Source organism: Muntiacus reevesi, chromosome 13 (assembly GCF_963930625.1).
Source record: "Muntiacus reevesi chromosome 13, mMunRee1.1, whole genome shotgun sequence".
Classification (NCBI taxonomy): domain Eukaryota; kingdom Metazoa; phylum Chordata; class Mammalia; order Artiodactyla; family Cervidae; genus Muntiacus; species Muntiacus reevesi.
This window is the reverse complement of record NC_089261.1, coordinates 5,446,299-5,464,281: the sequence shown is the minus strand read 5'-3', so window position 1 is coordinate 5,464,281 and position 17,983 is coordinate 5,446,299. Positions and strand designations below refer to the sequence as shown.

The 17,983-nt window shown below is 53.8% G+C and overlaps 1 protein-coding gene across 1 annotated transcript in view; it reads left to right on the top strand.

The window, feature by feature from the left end:
* Positions 1–14,266, top strand: part of ZNRF3 (zinc and ring finger 3) — a 141,494-nt gene extending 127,228 nt beyond the window's left edge. Inside the window, exons 3-9 of the mRNA XM_065904514.1 lie at positions 5,097–5,171; positions 5,558–5,689; positions 7,003–7,113; positions 8,055–8,222; positions 10,289–10,391; positions 11,045–12,808; positions 13,857–14,266. Coding sequence (XP_065760586.1) covers positions 5,097–5,171; positions 5,558–5,689; positions 7,003–7,113; positions 8,055–8,222; positions 10,289–10,391; positions 11,045–12,808; positions 13,857–13,900 — 2,397 coding nt within the window. The 3' untranslated portion in view covers positions 13,901–14,266. The remainder of the gene's footprint in view (positions 1–5,096; positions 5,172–5,557; positions 5,690–7,002; positions 7,114–8,054; positions 8,223–10,288; positions 10,392–11,044; positions 12,809–13,856) is intronic.
* Positions 14,267–17,983: the final 3,717 nt, after the last annotated feature.

The following is a 17,983-nucleotide window of genomic DNA, read 5'->3' as shown; positions in this document are numbered from 1 at the left end:
CAGGGGAAAATGCATCATAGAAAGTGATACGTGGCAGAGGAGAAATCTTTACTGGTATTAGAACTCAGGGGTGAGAACTGCTTCTGACTAAAGAGAAGCATTTACCAGTCTTACGTGGGAGACTTTGTGCATGAACTTGACCTTGAAGCATCAGTAGGCTAGGTAAGATTCAGTACGCATTATAGTTCACTCTGGAGGTCTTTACACGTGTGAAGTATCCCCTGGAGGGTTACTCTCAGACTGCCAGACTCCTTCCTAACCAGCTCCCAATGTGCTGCTTTATCCAGAAGTTAAATCTGTTGACCCAGATTTGTCTTGTATTGTCATTGTCATCCTATCTTGTCCTTGCTGCAGATAAATTAAAAGTTGAGTGGGTTTATAAGGAGGAGCATTAAAATCTTCTGCGGATTGTATAAAGATTCTTAATAATCTTCATTTTCTTTGGCCCCAGGCCTCCATCCTAGGAGAATTGAAAGTGTAAGCCAAAATTCATTCAACGTGGCATTAACTATAAGAATAAAAAAACTGAAATAGCCCAAATATCAGAAAGATATGAGTGAGCAGGGTATCTGAAGGGATCTATCACAGCCTTAAAAGATATTAACAAAAAACTTTAAATGACTTGTTGGAAGATTATGATAAGTGCAAAAAAAAAAAAAAAAACCAGAACACAGACTTATATTCAATAGAGGCAAATAAAGAAAAAGTCTGCTTGAAGCCCCCATATGTCAGAACTTCCTGTAAGAGGTTGAAGACACAGTTCTTTCTATCAGTGCTAACAGTCCAGCTTCCTGGCTTTTGCTTTGGTCAGGCTTGAGGGACAAAGGAGAGATTGTGGGCCGTCTTTTGGGTTATTTCCGATTCAGGTTGTATTCGACCGGAAGTTTTCCTACAATAAAGTTTAAGCACTGGGGACGCCACATCCAGTGCCTGATGAAGAAACAGGGCAACGGTCTGTTCCCGGGGGCTCTGCAGGGGAGCTATGGGGTGGGGATCTGCGTGCGTGCTCAGCCATGTCTAACTCTTTGTGACCCCATGGACTGTAGCCCGCCAGGCTCCTCTGTCCATGGGATGGTACCAGGCAAGAACACTGGAGTGGGTTGCCGTGCCCTCCAGGTGGTCTTCCTGATTCAGGGATCGAACCCGCATCTCCTGTGGCTGCTGCATTGGCAGGCGGATTCTTTACCCCTGAGCCACCCAGGAAGCCCAGCTGTCGGGTAGGACCAGGCCCCAAGCCCAGTCTGGGTGGAACTCCACACTCTGGGGCAAGTGCCAGGTCCACCCCTGAATGTAAGTGAAACCCAAGCAGACTCTAGTCTGTGTGTCTCTTCACCCACAAGGTGGTAATGGGACTATTAGCAGAATGCGCAGTACGCATCCAGAAATTCAAGACTCAGTCATATCGACAGAAGCACTTCCTTGGGGGAAGACTAGACAACCCACGTTCAGGGAGCAGTAACCTGAGAGCACAGTCCCAGGCAAACTCGCTCTCATTCAGAGTAAGTGTTCATTGAACAACCACAGGGGTCTTGCACTGCAGGAAGTGCCAGTCACGTAAGAGCCTGTCTTCCAGAGCTTGATGCTTTGTACCCTGCAAGACGTAAGTCTGCAGATGTTGCTGCTTTTGTGACGTGTCTCAGTGGCTGTGGACGTTGTCGCCTCGGGTCTGGCAGGGCCTGGCAAGGTAAACAAGGAACCGTGACAACCTTTTAGTCCATATTCTGCTGCGGGGCTTGTGGTCACCTGCTGGCTGGGGCCGACTTGTCCCAGCCTGGTGGAAGCAGCAGCAGTGACAAAGAGTGGGAACGTACTCGTGTGAGTAGGGCGAGGGGAAGGGTCAGCAGGGGTCAGTAAGCCAGGCCTTCGGCTGCTTCTGGGAGACCCGGCCTGGTCCTCCCACCTGCTTTCTGCTGCCCAAGCTCTTCTTAATCTAGTCTGTGCACTGATCAGGGGTAACTGCGCTCTCCAGCTAAAGCCCAGCAACAATGACCATCTAGCAGCATCCACCAGGAGGCGTCTTCCCTAGCCATCCATTGAAACAACCTAATGTTGAGAAATTTAGACATTGGGTGTGTGACTTTATAAAGATGAGGCTTTGAAATAACTTTTCGGTCCAAGTTTGACTACAGAAGACATGAAAGGTCTAACACATGAGTATTCGTTCAAGGATGCCGCATCCATTTTTAAACTGAAAATGTAGGGTGAGGGGGAACGTGTGACCAAGTACATATTTTCATTTGCTTTGGGAATAGTATGATCAATGTGTCATTTTCAAAGTGTAGATCATTCATGGCCTATTTTTAAACCCAGGCTTTTCAGGTGGCTCCGTGGTAAAGAATTGGCCTGCGAAGCAGGAGACACAGGTTCAATCCCTGGGGGAGGAAATGGCAACCCACTCCAGTATTCTTACCTGGGAAATCCCATGGACAGACGAGCCTGGTGGGCTACAGTCCATGGGGTCGCAAAGAGTCAGACCCAACGACAGTAACATTTTTAATCCCAAGCCTGCTCCTGACAAGTGAGTTCTGAATGTAATCCTGATCTGCCTCGTGTCCAGTCCTGTGTGTGGGAAATACAGCCTTACTTCAACAGCAGCTTACATTAAACCTAATTTTTAAAGTAAGCCAACTATGAGAATGATTGTTTTCTCAAACAAAATATTGGTGCCCTGGACCCTGTGTATTAACCTGGTTGTGTCTGCAGTCGAGCTATAAACAGGATTTAAGCTCCATGTTCTTGACCTGCTGTTTTCATGAGAGAAACCAGGAGACTAGCCTGCCCTCCACTGAAGCTCCCAAGCAAGACAGAGCCGCACACCCAGTCCCCCCCGGTGCTGTCTGATGGGCAGGGACTGAAAGCCAGCAAAGCAAGAAGAGGTCTGGTTTATTTCCTCACTGGCAGCCAGTTTATGAACAAGGCGGGGAGGATCTTCCTTGGCAAAGAATCTGCCTGCCACGCAGGAGACCTGGGTTCGATCCCTGGGTCAGGAAGACCCCCAGAGAAGGGAATGGCAACCCACTCCAGTGTTCTTGCCTGGAGAATTCCATGGACAGAGGAGCCTGGAGAGCTACAGTCCATGGAGTTGCAGAGAGGTGGACACGACTGAGTGACTCGCACACCCCCTGAGCAGAAGACTGGCACCCACTTACTGGGGCCCCCGAGGACCTGCTGACCTCAGGCAAAGGGGTCTGTGCCCCTAAACAGCTTTATGGAGGAAGGTGACACCACCTGGCTCCAAACTTTCTCACAGGGCCATCCCATCCTCTCTCCCTGGAGGCAGGCGACAGCCATCGCAGCTCTTTCTGCAGCACTCTGGACAGCCCGTTGCCTCTGCGAGTGACCGAGGCTAGTCCTCACGACACAGGCCCTGTCCTCCTTTTACCGGTGGGGAAACTGAGGCTGGGGACAGAAAGTGACTCAGTGACCCCGCCCCCCTATCCGCAGCTCGTCTGGCAGAGCCGCGGACAGCACCCAGGATCTCCTCCTGATGGGGGCGAGCCAGTGGGGAACCAGGGTGGGACCAGCAAGCGGCAGAGCAGACCAGGTTCACCGAATCTCAGTCCAACGGGAAGGGGTCCTCAGCAGAACAAGGCCGGCACTCAGGTGCCGGAGCTCATGAAGTTGCGGAGGACTCTGCTGCATCCCGAAGGGTTCACTGTCCTGCTTGTACCAAGTGCAAGGAGCTGGCTTCTTGTAGCAGCTGTGGGGCAAGACTGCCCTCTGGTGGGCTGACGGTGCATTGCCCTAGCCACATTCCAGTCTAAGGCTGAGTTGCTTTCCCGGGCTGTAGCCATGCAGTGATTCTTTCTATGGAAGGAATTCAGCTTTCATTCTTTCTCAAGCAGTCTGGCCCATAGAGGCTTTCTTGACCTCTGAGTACTGGCCATCATTTGTCCATCTTACAGGAGGCTGGGTTTTCGTTTTGGTCCCCTCCCCCATCCCTCACCTTGAGAGAAGTCTTGCTTCCCTAATAAGATTCAGGTTCCTAAAAGCAAGGATTATGTCTGATTCTTCCTCAGCTTCTACCCTGCTCTTCCCTTAGCTGGACATGAACCTGGAAGGTTCACCAGGATGGAAAGGAATCCTTTCCGCCCCCCACCCCAAAAGAATCCCACCGCTTCTCATTTGCTCCTAAAACATTTCATCTCTGACCAGTAGTTCCCCAAATGGTTGAATCCTCAGAAAACTTTCAGAACTCAGTTTCCTGGGCCTCACTCCAGCCCTGCTGAATCAGGCTCTGTGGTCTGAGCCAGGAAATCTGCTTTACAAACTTCCCCAAGTGGTTTTTGATGTGCGGCCAGGTTTGGCAGCCAACAGCTCTAAATCCCCATTTACAATTATTTCTCGTAGCCTTTCCCCCTACCCGACAGCATCTCCAAAGGTCTTCAGCTCATGTCCATTATTAAAACTGACCATTTTGAGATTCCTTTGGACATATTCACAGGCTCTTCTGCAGGGCTGGACGGCATGGGGAAGAGGGAGGACCACAAGAGAAGGACCAAAGGCATGTGCTTTTGTTGCCAGTGGCCCTGCGTTCATAGCAGAAATCACTGAAACCAATACCTTTATGCTGACGGGGCAGGTTGTCAGTTTGTAGTCTGATGTTAAGGCTTAGGCTGAAGAGGGAGACAAAGGTTAATTGAGTACCCACTTATTTATTTTCACCATTTCTAACTCATCTAGTTCTCAGGTTCAACTGAACAAGGCGCTGTTGCCTACCCATCCCCACCCCCTCCTTTAAAAAAAAAGACAAAACAAAAGATAGGCAAACTGAGGCTTGGACTTCCCTGATAGCTCAGTTGGTGAAGAATCCACTGCAAGGCAGGAGGCCCCAGTTCGATTCCTGGGTCGGGAAGATCCCTGGGGAAGGAAAGGGAACTGCTACCCACTCCAGTATTCTGGCCTGGAGAATTCCACGGACTGAATAGCCCATGGGGTCGCCAAGAGTGGCACATGACTGAGCAACTTTCACTTAAGTCGGAGCTTAGGAAAGTTAGTAACTTTCCCAGTCACGTAATTCTGCATTCGAACACAGGTCTGGTTTCCCAGGTCAGCTTTTTGGAAACGTCCCAACACGCTCTTTCTCACTCTCCCAGGCCAAGCGAGCCGTGCAGCGGGGAGCCACTGCAGTCATCTTCGATGTGTCCGAAAACCCAGAAGCTATTGACCAGGTAAGCTCTTGGGGCCAGGCCCAGGCTGCAGGGCCCCTGAGAGAAGCAGCTCCCTTACTTAGCCTGGCTTCACCGTCGTGTGAAGCCCTTGTGCTTGTCTGCCCTCATTAGTGATCTGTATCTGCACGTCGTCCTCCAAAGCGAGTGTGTCGAGAGGGGTTAAGAGCCAGGGAGCTGGGGGCTGGGAGGCATTGTCACAGACCCTTCATCCTAAAACAGGGGGCATCCTCAGCTTCATCTGCCTGGGAGCCCCCAGTCTATGATGCTGGTGTTTGGGGATTTTCCAAAGGGAATTTCATGTTCTTTTCCTCCAGTCTTTCTTTCTCTCTCTCCGGCTTCTTGAAAGTAATTACGTCTTCTAAGCAGCACCGTCTCTCCTTGCTTAGCTGAACCAGGGCTCAGAAGACCCGCTCAAGAGGCCAGTGGTGTATGTGAAGGGTGCAGACGCTATCAAGCTGATGAACATCGTCAACAAGCAGAAAGTGGCGCGCGCGCGGATCCAGCACCGCCCGCCTCGAGTGAGCCTCTGCCTCCTGCCCCTTCCGGCTCCGGCCTTTTCTTCTTTGCTTCCAGCTTTTTCCCCATCTAAAATGCTGATGCGCCCCCAGGGACCTGCAGGTTTAGAGCGGATGTAAGCCGGGAGGCCAGGGAGAGATTACCAGTGTTACTTGAGGGCATCTGAAAAGCCCTTCCAGAGATAGATGACTTGTGACCAGGTGTCTCTTCCACCCGGCGTCCCCTCCGGGCGACCTCCTGTCCTTTTTCCTCTTCTGTCCCATCTTCCCATGAAAGGCTGACTGAGGACTGAAGGGAAGGGCACCTTACCCTCAGCTGCTTTTCCAGTGTCTCTCTCCTCCCAGGGGTCTTCACTAAGGGTATGAGGCCTGTGCTTCCTCCTTCCTGTGGGGCAAGTGCATTGCCAAAACCCCCTAACCTGTCCTAGATTCTTTAAAAGTAAGCTTTCAGCTGGGATCGGAGCTCACGACTTCCAGGTGGTTAATGGATAGCTTTGTCTTCTAGACTTCTCTTAGTTGTGTTAAAGCCACGCTGCTGGCATCCTCTGCCCAACCTCAGGCTCAAGATTCTAGGAACCTGGGACAGGTGCCCCATAGATGGTTTATTTCCTCTTCCCAAATATTGGAATATTCACATCAAGGAGGATCCTTTCGCAAAAATTACCCAGATGCTCGTAGCATTCAGGCAGCAAAACTCCACTCCAGTGGGCCAAATGCACGTCCCAGATCAGGTGGCTGTAAGGTTTTAGGAGGCCGTATGCCATGAGGGAAAGGTAAGAACGAAAACTAGAGGGAGTTTGCAGAAGAACTGACTTGCTGGCTGCTTTTTAAAAGGAAAAAAAGAGCGCTTTGGTAAATATGACTCACTATAGTGGAAGCTGATATTTGTGGAAGCAGCATACAATTTTCTGAGTTGTTGTAAACCATTAATTATACGGTTAGTAATCACTGTTCCCTCAAAACATGACACTCACTCCTTTGTCCCATAAATGTGATATTTGTGTTTATTCGGAAGGGCCTCTCCTGCCGGTTACGGCGGACTGCGCTCTTCCGCGGGGAGCCCGGCTCAGCGAGCAGAGTTCTCCCAGCTGTTAGGAGGCCTGGCTAAGACCCCGGCAGGCCTCCCCGGGCCGCACCGCTGCCTGGGCCGGGAGAGCGCACCGCGCGCCTGTCAGCAGAAGCCCCGGCGGGTCCCGCAGAGGCGCGGAGACGCAGCCCGGTGGCTCCATCCCTCCGCTGATCAGAGCCGGCCCAGCCCACGTGCCCATCCCCGGCCGAAGAGCCCTGTGACTCACTGTGTCTGTGTTCTGTTCCAGCAACCCACTGAATACTTCGATATGGGGATTTTCCTGGCTTTCTTCGTCGTGGTCTCCTTGGTCTGCCTCATCCTCCTGGTCAAAATCAAGCTGAAGCAGCGACGCAGTCAGGTAATGGCCCTGGAGCGGCCCATCACCTTCACCCCCAAGGCCCCACTGCCGGTGCAGACCAGGGCAGGGTGCTGACCCCACACAGCAGCCTCTTCCCTGTTGGCCCAGAACCAGCAGAGATGGAGAAGAGCCAGAGCAGAGCTCAGAGCACTGAGTCGTTTCAGTTCCAAAAGGGCCGGTCCTCTCAATACAAGGGCCGAGCACTGGGGCTGTTTCCAGCCACGGGTTTTTCCAAAAAAAGTTTGAATGTTAACATGGAGCCCGAGAGTCGCTCCCCAGATATGATCAGGGTACTGGCAGGCTCAGCATCACCTGGGAGCTTGGGAGATGCGCAGAGTCTCAGGGCCCACCCCGGACCTGCCGCAGCCGAATCTGCGTCTACCAAGCTCTCCAGGCGATCCTCAATGAACAGAGGAGCTACGCTAGTGCCCCGGCTGACACAGCACTGCGTGCTTACAGGAGGGAAGGGTTTGGGGGCAGAGGGCAATGGAGGGACACTCAGGAGTCCAGACTCTCAGGGGTGTAGCAGTGTGACGTCCCCAGACAGAGACAGCGCCGAGGGCCGGGGGGGCCGTCAGCGACAGAGCAGCAGCTGGTATCTGTCAAGCACGTCCAGCCTGCCAAGTGCCAAGCACCCCCACGCGTTGTTCATTGGCCCGCGGGGCGTTCTTCAGTGAAGGGAGGAGCCCTTAGCCCAGGGCAGAGTCGGCCAAACAACTCGAGCAGACCTCTGCCGGCTCCGCTGCTTAGGCCAGTGTGGCGGCACGCGGGAGTCTGAAGACCCGTGCTCTTGGGCCGTGGTCTCTCCACGTCTACTGACCCCTCAGCGGTCTGTCCTGGCCTGATGGAGACTAGCGTGAGGCTGACCGTGGTCCCCCAGGGGGTGACCGCCGCTGTTAACACAGCCCAGACCCTCACACGGGCCACGTTCTGCCGCGCAGAATTCCATGAACAGGCTGGCCGTGCAGGCCCTGGAGAAGATGGAAACCAGGAAGTTCAACTCCAAGAGCAAGGGGCGCCGGGAGGGGAGCTGCGGGGCCCTGGACACACTCAGCAGCAGCTCCACGTCCGACTGTGCCATCTGCCTGGAGAAGTACATCGACGGGGAGGTAATGGCGGGGGCAGGGGCAGGGCCGGGCCCCGTGGGGACAAGCCGAGGACGAGGTGGACTGGCCCGCATGGGGCGCACGGAACCTGGAAGGACAGGCGCCACGGGCCTTGCCCACAGCCTTGTGGGATGAGGGCTGAGCCTGCCAGCTGTCCAGGGGGCATCCTGAGACCTTCCAACTGCTGTCCCCCCCGGAAGGGGGTGGCCACATGCATGGACACTCCCGGGTACCTGGCTGAACACACGTTGATCAGAAATGTATGTAACTCTGGTTTTAGGAATGTTTACAGTTAATTTACACTTGAAGAAAGTGAAAGTATTAGTCACTCAGTCGTGTCTGACTCTTTGTGACCCCATAGACTGTAGCCCACCAGGCTCCTCTGCTGTCCATGGGATTTCCCAGGCAAGAATATTAGAGCGGGTTGCCATTTTCTTCTCTGGGGGATCTTCCTGACCCAGGGATTGAACCCCGGTCTCCTGCATTGGCAGGAAGATTCTTTACTGCTGAGCCACAAGGTGGGGGGCTTCTTAAATTAATTACATTTAAATTAATTAATTTACACTTATTAAGTTGAGGGCAGGAGGAGAAGGGGGCGACAGAGGAGAGAGTTGGATAGCATCACCGACTCAATGGACATGAGTTTGAGCAAACTCTGAGAGATAGGAAAAAGTCAGACATGACTTAGTGACAGAACAACAGCAACACTTAATTTTAGCATTGCTCATCTGAAAACTCTGGAACTCAGCTTCATACAGTTCTCTCCTAAAAGCTGTGTGGAACACTTACACCCATTCTTACTTGTAAAGAGACAAGGGCGGGGACTCCCCTGGTGGTCCAGTGGTTACGACTCCATGCTTTTTCTGCTAGGGGCTCAGGTTCAATCCCTGGTTGGGGATGTAAGATCTCACAAGCCAGGTTGGTACAGCCAAAAAAAAAGAAAGTAAGGACAAAGGATGTGATGTCTCCTTTTTCCTTCTAGCTTTTTTTCTGAAAATTTCAAACTTTCAGAAAAGTTGCAAGAATCATACAGTGAATGCTGTTATCATTCACTGAGAATCACCCATTGTTAATATCTTCCTACATCTGCTTCATCTCCTTCCGGGTTGAGCACAGATAAACACACACGTTTGAGGGAGTAAGAAGGCAATCACTTCAGAATTAGTTGCAGGCATTTGACACCCCTTTGATGAAAGTGTCCTGCCGCTGTGTAGACTGTTGGATGAAAAACGAGGTTCTGCAGAGGCCTTCAAATGAACGATCTCACACAGTCTCTACCTGCAGAATGCTTTAGTTCTTATCTGGGCCCAGGAGGGTTCTAGCTCTGTGATCTTGGGTGAATAACTTTACTCTCTGTGCCTCTGCTTATGACATGAGCCCAAGATTAGCCTGAACTCCAGGTAATCACCAAGGTCACATGAGAAAATCCAGATAGGACTCTTGTCATGGTCAGGCACAGCCATAGGTGTTAGTTGGAATGTGGCTACTTTTAGCTGGTCAGAGAATGGAAAATCAAAGTAAAAATGGCAAATCCAGAGGGTGTTCTGGGCTCAGGAACTTTAGAGGCATTTCTGCCTGCCTCATAACCCCATCACCTCCTCTCCATGTTAGGAGTTTTGTTACAAGCCATGTGGCCTCAGGTGAATATTGAGGGTCCTGTGAAGGGGAAGGTGGGAGAACTTTGCGCCTTTGCTGCCACACATCCCAGTCATGAATCCCAGGCATCGTCCTTTTTACCCACCTCATTTTGCATCCCAGAAATGCAAGAGGTTTTGGAGCCTACCTAGCTGTCCCTCACGCCCGCAGGCTGAGCACCCTGCGCTGTGGCGGGCCTGTGTGAGTGGCCCGAATGTGAGTGCTCTCCTCCAGAGGCGAGAGGAGAGCCTACTTCCTCCCTTGACACCAAGCCCCGTGGTTGGAGCTAAAGATGGGGGTGGGGAGCCTCCGGGCACCGCCACGGTGCACTGGGTTCCGTGGTCCACTCCGGCCCCGCGGGAAGAAAGAAGCATGTGCAGACCGCCCTCTGCCCCGGCCCACGTTCAGGCTGCGTGTCCTCTCTCCCGCCCCAGGAACTGCGGGTCATCCCCTGCACTCACCGCTTTCATAGGAAGTGCGTGGACCCCTGGCTGCTGCAGCACCACACCTGCCCCCACTGCCGGCACAACATCATAGGTAACGCTCTGCTGCCTCTGGCCCTGCCAGGAGGCACTGGCTTTCCCGGGCGCTTACTGGGAGCAGGACAGGCACCGCAGGCTGGGGAGCCGACTGCCCACCGAAGCACTGCTGCCAGGACCTGGAGGCGCCAGGGGGCCTGGGGGGGTCTGCTGGAGGGTCAGCTTGGGTCTGAACTCTGGCTTTGACACGACTGAGTTCCTGACCTTGGACCAGGCCCCCGGCCTCTCCAGGCCCTGGGCCCACAGTCTCTTAAGCGGGACAACAGTGGTGACATGCGCCCTGCCTGCTACCTTGGGGTCATGTCATGATGCTGTGTCACTGTGGGGGTGCCTGAGGGTCCAGACGGCAGGGTGCCCTCCTCATAGCTGTTTTCCCAAGAGGGTCAGGGCCTTTCCTCTCCTGTCTCGGTTGCTCTCTGGAGGCTCTTGTCACGCAGAGCAGCAGCGAGGTGGGAGATGGGCCCTAATAGGAGGGGCCACCCTGAGAGTGTAGGAGCAGGAGGCCTCTGCCCGCGTGGCCGGGTTTGGCGGGAGCTTAGAATGGGCCAGAGCCCCTCTGGTGCCAGCTGCCTCAGTCTGCCCGTGTCTGCCCCTCTACCCTGGGCCCCGGCGTGCTCTGCGCGCTGACCTGTTTCCTGCGCTTCTCCCCAGAACAAAAGGGAAACCCGAGCGCCGTGTGCGTGGAGACCAGCAGCCTGGCGCGCGGGCGGCAGCAGAGGGTGATCCTGCCGGTTCACTACCCGGGGCGCGTGCACAGGGCCGGCGCCGTGCCCGCCTACCCCACGAGGACCAGCATGGACGCCCACGGGAACCCGGTCACGCTGCTGACCGTGGACCGGCGCGGGGAGCAGGGCCTCTTCCCGCCGCAGACCCCCGCCTACATCCGCGGCTACCCGCCCCTGCACCTGGACCACGGCCTGGCCGCGCACCGCTGTGGCCTGGAGCACCGGCCCTACTCGCCCGCGCCCCCCTTCCGCAGGCCCAAGTTCGGCGGCCGCAGCTTCTCCAAGGCAGCTTGCTTCTCGCAGTACGAGACCATGTACCAGCACTACTACTTCCGGGGCCTCAGCTACCCCGAGCCCGAGGGGCAGCCGCCCCCCAGCCTGGCCCCCGGGGGCCCGGCGCGGGCCTTCCCCCCGGGCGGCGGCGGCGGCGGCGGCCTGCTCTTCGCGCCCGCCGCCCCGGCCTCGCCCCTGGAGAGCGGCAGCGCGTCCAGCTTCAGCTGCTACCACGGCCATCGCTCGCTGTGCAGCGGCTACCTGGCCGACGGCCCGGGCAGCGACAGCAGCAGCAGCAGCGGCGGCGGCAGCTCCGGCCAGTGCCGCTGCTCGTCCAGCGACTCCGTGGTGGACTGCACGGAGGTCAGCAACCAGGGCGTGTACGGCAGCTGCTCCACCTTCCGCAGCTCGCTCAGCAGCGACTACGACCCCTTCGTCTACCGCAGCCGCAGCCCCTGTCGCGCCGGCGACGTGGGGGGCTCGGGCCGGGGCCCCGTCGTGCGCCTCGATGGCTCCCCGGCCCCCGAGGAGCTCCCGGCGGCAGCCCGCGGCCCCGGCGCCACGCGGGGGGAGCCCTGGCCGGGGCCCGCTGCGGTCTCGGCCTCCGCCTCGGGGGACCAGCTGTCCACCTGCAGCCTGGAGATGAACTACAGCAGCAGCTCCTCCCTGGAGCCCCGGGGGTCCCACAGCTCTACCTCACAAGGGGGGCTCGAGGCCTCTCCTGGCGCCGCCCCGGACCTCAGAAGGACCTGGAAGGGGGCCCGGGAGGGGCCGTCCTGCGCCTGCTGCTGCGAGCCCCCGACCCCCGCCCCAGACCCCGGCGCCGGGGCGGCTGGGGGCGGCGCCTTGTTCCTGGGCCCCCCGCCCTGTGAGGGGTGCGGCCCCCCGGGCGGGGAGCCACAGCCCACGAGCTCCCAGGGCCTCTATGGCCTTCACCCGGACCATCTGCCCAGGACGGACGGCGTGAAGTACGAGGGCCTGCCCTGCTGCTTCTATGAAGAGAAGCAGGTGGCCCGCGGCCGCGGGGGCGGCGGCTGCTACACCGAGGACTGCTCGGTGCGCGTGCAGTACACGCTGGCCCAGGAGGCCCCGGCCGGCTGTCACCCTGGGGCCCGGGACCTGAGCCAGCGCGTCCCCATCATTCCGGAGGATGTGGATGGCGACTTGGGCTTGCCCTCCGACTGCCAGGGGACCCGTGGCCTCGGCCCCTGGCGGGGGACGCTGCCCGGTCCAGATGCCCTGTGGCCCCACAGGGGCCTGGGAGCAGCCCAGGAAGAAGAGCGGGTTCTGTGCTGCCCGGCCAGGGCACCACGGCCACCTGGCTGCCCTCCGGAGGATGTGGGGGCCCCCGGGACCAGCTCCCCCAGAGCCCTCCGGGACGCTCGGGAGTCCAGCGCCACAGCGCCCGAGGCTGCAGGTGAGAGCGGACGGTGACAGCAGGCCCAGGTCGGGGTCTTCTCTCCCCACGGTCACTTCCTGACTGACTTTCTTGGTGCACTTGGCTTTAAACCCCATCCATACCTGGTGATTTCCAGGTGTTACTCCCCCACCTACTCCTTCCTCTGCGCTCCAGACCTGTGGGCCCTGTGCATCCCTCACCTCTCCCCCAGATGCCCCGGACGCAGCCCACCCGACCCTCCGTACCCACTCCTCCAGGGCTCCCCACCCAGATGCCCAGGCCCCAGCCCCAAGCCTGACCTGCCCTCCCCGCTTCAGGGTCTTGGGCTCCACGATCTGTCTGAAAATCCTCTGTGCTGATTTGCCCCTCATCCAGAAAGGGGAATCCCCAGAAAAATGAAACTTAGCTAAAGACATGCAGAATTCCAGTCCAGATCTTTTATTATGAGGTTGAGCAGACATAGTCAAACTGCAGTCAAGTTTCCAAACATTTTGTCTCAGGAGTGAACAGTGGGCAGCCTAGCACCTTTGAGTAGCTCCGGGACCATTCCATCTCCACAGTAAACCCCACAAGGTTCTCCGATGCACCCCACCCGCTGTCCGCAGCCAGGCCCATTCCCTCTCCCCAGGGTGAGGGCAGTAGCCTTCTGACTGGTCTCCTGTGGCTGATCTTGCCCTCTGTTCCACGTCAGCGCCACAGTTGTCTTTTTTTAAACATTAAGTCTGTCTTTACACCAGAAAACCCTTCACTGACTTGCCATTACTCTCTGAATTTTAGAAACGTAGACCCCTCTCCCAGCTGTGTATGGTCAGGCCCTGCCAACCCCTCTGACCACCTGCCGCTTCCCTCCTCGTTAATGATGTCATCCGCCCCATGCCCCCATCCTGTTCCCCTAACAAGCCAGGCGGTCCCAGCCCCCAGGTGCCTCTGCCGCTTCTCTCCTGCAGATCTCGGCTTACGCGCCCCCAGGGGATGGGCCCCTGGGTCCCTTGCCTGGTCCCCGCACATGGTGCCCAAAGGCTGCGGGGGCGGCCCCCTCCCCTGACGGTCGTTCTCTCTCCCCCAGGACTGATATCTCGCCCGGCGGACAGCGGCAGCCCTGGAGCCTGAGCTCCGAAGGAACTCTTCGTGGAAATGGGAACTGTATGGAGACTCCAAACTCTTGACTTCCTACAGAAAAAAAGAAAACAAAACAAAAAAAATTTTTTTTAGCTTTGACAAACACAAAAGTGGTAATAAAGAGAGCCCTCCTTCTCAGCCCGAAATGTGAGCCACCGGTGGCAACCCCCTCACCCCATTAACAAACCAACAGACAAAATTCTCAGTCTTTTGCCTCTTTTGATAACATGTTACACTTCTGTTTTGTAAAGTGTGTGTGCTTGGGGTTCCGAGGTGTGTGGGATTGACTTCTCTGCTTTTTTTTTTTTTTTTAAGATATTATATGTAAATGTAAAAAGTTATTTAAATATATATATTTTAAAGAACCCTAACTGCCAACTTTTGCTGAAAAAAAAAATCACTGCTGCATTAATTGAACCACATCATGTGTAGATACTGTTGTCTCCCTGGAGGGAGCTCAGGCCTTTGAAAAGCTCAGGGCTACACCTGCCTTAGAAAATGAACCAGAAACTTGAAGTAAAGCTAGTTGATATGGGTACAAACTCTGAGGAACAATGCAATGCTGCCTCTTTCTTTCTCGTGGCAAATCCCAACGTACAAAGCGTCAGGCCTCCTCGGAAGCCAGGCCTGTTCAGCCCGCACCTGCAGGCCGCTGATGGCAACAACCAGGGGCCGGGCGGAAGGTCTGCCGCACTGCGGAGCCGGGACAAGCCATTGCTACATAAGCCCCGGGGTGACAGGGACGTTTCTGCGCAGTGTCCTCTGTCTGTCCCCTCTGGTCCGCGTCCTAGATAGAAGGACAGAGTCCTGATCGTGGGCTTCCTGCCACTGGCTGCAGAGATGGTTCGATGTGGGGTGGGGACAGACACCCAGGAGGAATGGAATGTACATGGTTTTGCAGCCTCGGTGTCTGACCCAAGTTGGGGGAGGGGAGGGATGGAGGGCACCCTGGCGCAGAGTGGGCTTGTGCGCATGCGTCCGAGCCGGCGCGGTCACGCCCCTGGACTGTTCCGACTTTGGGATGTCTTCCTAGGGGCGCGTGGCAGGGACCCCATAGGGTCTGAGCTCCGTGTGAAAGTTTCCCATCCCATCGCTTCAGGGTTGTTCAGCCCTCTGCCTCATGGCTGAAATTGCTCATCTCGCCTGCAAATGTCTACTATCCTTTCTACCTAATGCACTATTATGTATTGATTCTCCATGAGACAGAGAGAAAGAGACTATCAGATAGTTTAGCCCCAAAGGGTAGGCTTTTGTATATTGTTCCAGCCTTTCGTTGTTTTCTTTTGTTGTTGTTGTCCTTTTAAGAGGGAGGGAGAATTTAAAAACCCAAACCAGTTTTTAAAAGATGTTTCCATTTTAAAAGGGAGAATCTATTTAAAGCTGTTTCAGATCAGGGATCATTAACCTCTTTGTCCAATGTATTTCTTGTCCTTAAAAAAAAATTTTTTTTTTTAGAGGAAACTAATCACCTTAGCCCTTGTGTCTGCTAACTCTTCTGGTCATTTCTGCTTATTCATTTATTCAGCAGGTGTTTGCTTGTTGTCATCTGAAATGCTCATTTGCTGAATAGGAACCTTGAGTCCTGGCCCCCTGTAGATGGGGAAGCAGAGAACTGTGCCAGGGGGCTGTAAGACTCTTCTCCAGTCTGCCCTAGGGGAGGTCAGCCCAGGATCTGCACCAGAACATTTTGAATGAGAATCTTATTGAATCCCTTTCTTAAAAAGCCCAGCCTTTGGTGAGGACATCTACTTACTTCTGGCCAGGATTTGTCAGAAAGGAATCTCAGCATCAAACGATTGAGCCATCTGCCCATTAAGGGGCTCGTTGTGGTGAGACTTGGCCCCCAGCCTCCGCTGTGGGACATCCCTCTGGGGCCACCCCCACCCCCAGCCCCACCTGTGCATGGCACACCTGTTGGTGAGGGTGTGGGAAGTGCCTAAGCGGGCGACATGTGATCTGGGCCGCCTTTTTTCCTGGGGCCGAGAGTAGCAGCTGCAAAGGATAGCAACTTGCATGGGGAACGGGTGGGGGCTTCTAACAGGAACTGCAAAAAGCAGCTTCTCATTGTTGAGATTCTGTTTGTTTGTGGTTTTGTGTTTTTTGTTTGTTTTTAATGCCTTCGAGTGCATAGTCTCTTCTTTGTCTGAAACCCGACCCCCCAAAGTGGCTTGCTTTAGTCCCGACTGGGAAAAAAAACAAAAAACCACTCCTCAACAGCCTTAAGCAATAAATGGATGAGAACATGTGGCTTCAACTGGGCTTATTAGAATAAATGTGTCCAATTTTCATCTGAAAAGAGCAGTAACTACAGATGGCAAAAGAAACGCATTTAATTTTCATATTTTATAGGGTGGTAGAAACAGAAGAATGAAATTTTCAGACTTTGAAATCTCTTTAACCATTGTCTTAAATCTCTGTTGGGTCACAAAGCATAATGACCCAACTATATTGCCTCACTGTTCAAGTCAAAAGAACTGTCTTCTTTGAAGTACTCCAATAATGATAAGTATCTTTTCTCAGTGGCCTCTCCATGGCGTGTGGGGGTTATGTAGATGTGGAAACTGGAAGCCTCGAATCTTCCATTGAGAACCACCCCCTACACACACACACCCACGAGCAGGAATGTGACTATTGGGCGTGGTCCCATGGCCCAGCCTTGGGTGTAGGGCAGCCATGTAAACTGAAGAGCGCTAGAACCAGTGAAAAATGGGGGTTTGGGAGTTCTGGTCCACCAGGTACCTCTTTGTGGACACAGCCCTGGGATGCTGGCCTTAACTCTCCGTCTCTTTGCCTCTCCCTTACCTTGACGCTGACTCTAACCCACGCCGTTTTATAAAGCTCCTTCTGCTGCCCACCGCCCACACCCTCCCTAATGTGCTGCTAGCTCCTACTCAAAGCTCATGCAGGACTAATGCTTTTAAAATGAGGTCTAAAAAATAATTACTAATCAAGAGTATTATTTTTTAAACAGAACTGCCTTTTTCTATTCTTTATATAAACTCTATTGTATTGGTCTAACAAGGCACTATTTTTAAATGTGTTTTAAAAGAATATTTCTCCCATAGCACTTAAAAGATATTTTGTAAAGACTTTTGGTGTAAAGATTTTGTAATAAAGTTGTCTAAGGGCTCCTTCTCCAACATTACCATTTTTAAAAAATGTTTTAAAGGCTAGAAAACAACTTATGTATATTCTGTATATGTATAGCAGCACATTTCATTTATGGAAATATGTTCTCAGAATATTTATTTACTAATATATTTATCTTAAGCCATGTCTTATGTTGAGAGTGTGACATTGTTGGAATAATCATTGAAAATGACTAACATGAAGCCCTGTAAATACATGATAATTGCACACAGATTTTACATATTTGCTGACCAAAAATGATTTAAAACAAGTTGTAGTCTTCTATGGTTTTGTAACAAATTGTACAAATGACTGTAAAAAAAAAAATACAATTTTATCAAGTATGTGTTATATGTTGTCGTTGCTCTGTTTGGTAAAGGTCTTACAGATGCCACAAAGGAGACCTCTGCGTGAAGCAGTGCCCGTCATCCACGGGGGCCTCTATGTAAACAGAATTCAGGTAACTGGGGATCCGGATGATTCCCGGTCAAGCATTTGTGATTGTGTCTCCCTGATGGTGGTGGAAAGTTTTCTGCTCAGCCCTGTGTGTGTGTGTGGCCGGGGAGGGGGGGGGGGGGGTGGTGGTTGGGCGGGGGGATCCCAGGAGCCTACTTTTTAAAAACAGGAACCGTAGGCTGGATGTAACCATCGACTTCACCTGCCAAGCCTTTTCCTACTTGGAAGACTGAGGCCCTCCAGCCCCTCTTTAAGGAAAAGGGACTTGTAGGAAAAAGGCTTAAGTGTCCAGCCTGGAAATGGCCAAACCATGAAGGTGGAGAGGGGGCCCTGCATCTAAAGTGAATCTCCTACCCATCCATGCTTGCTTCCCCCCTGACCCGGGGAAGGTAGTCACTGATTTGTAAAGCGCTCTGAGATCGAGTGGAAGGTGCAAAGCAGTGTTTATTTTTCAGACATCCAGCAGAGAACATCCTAATCCTGTGAGCT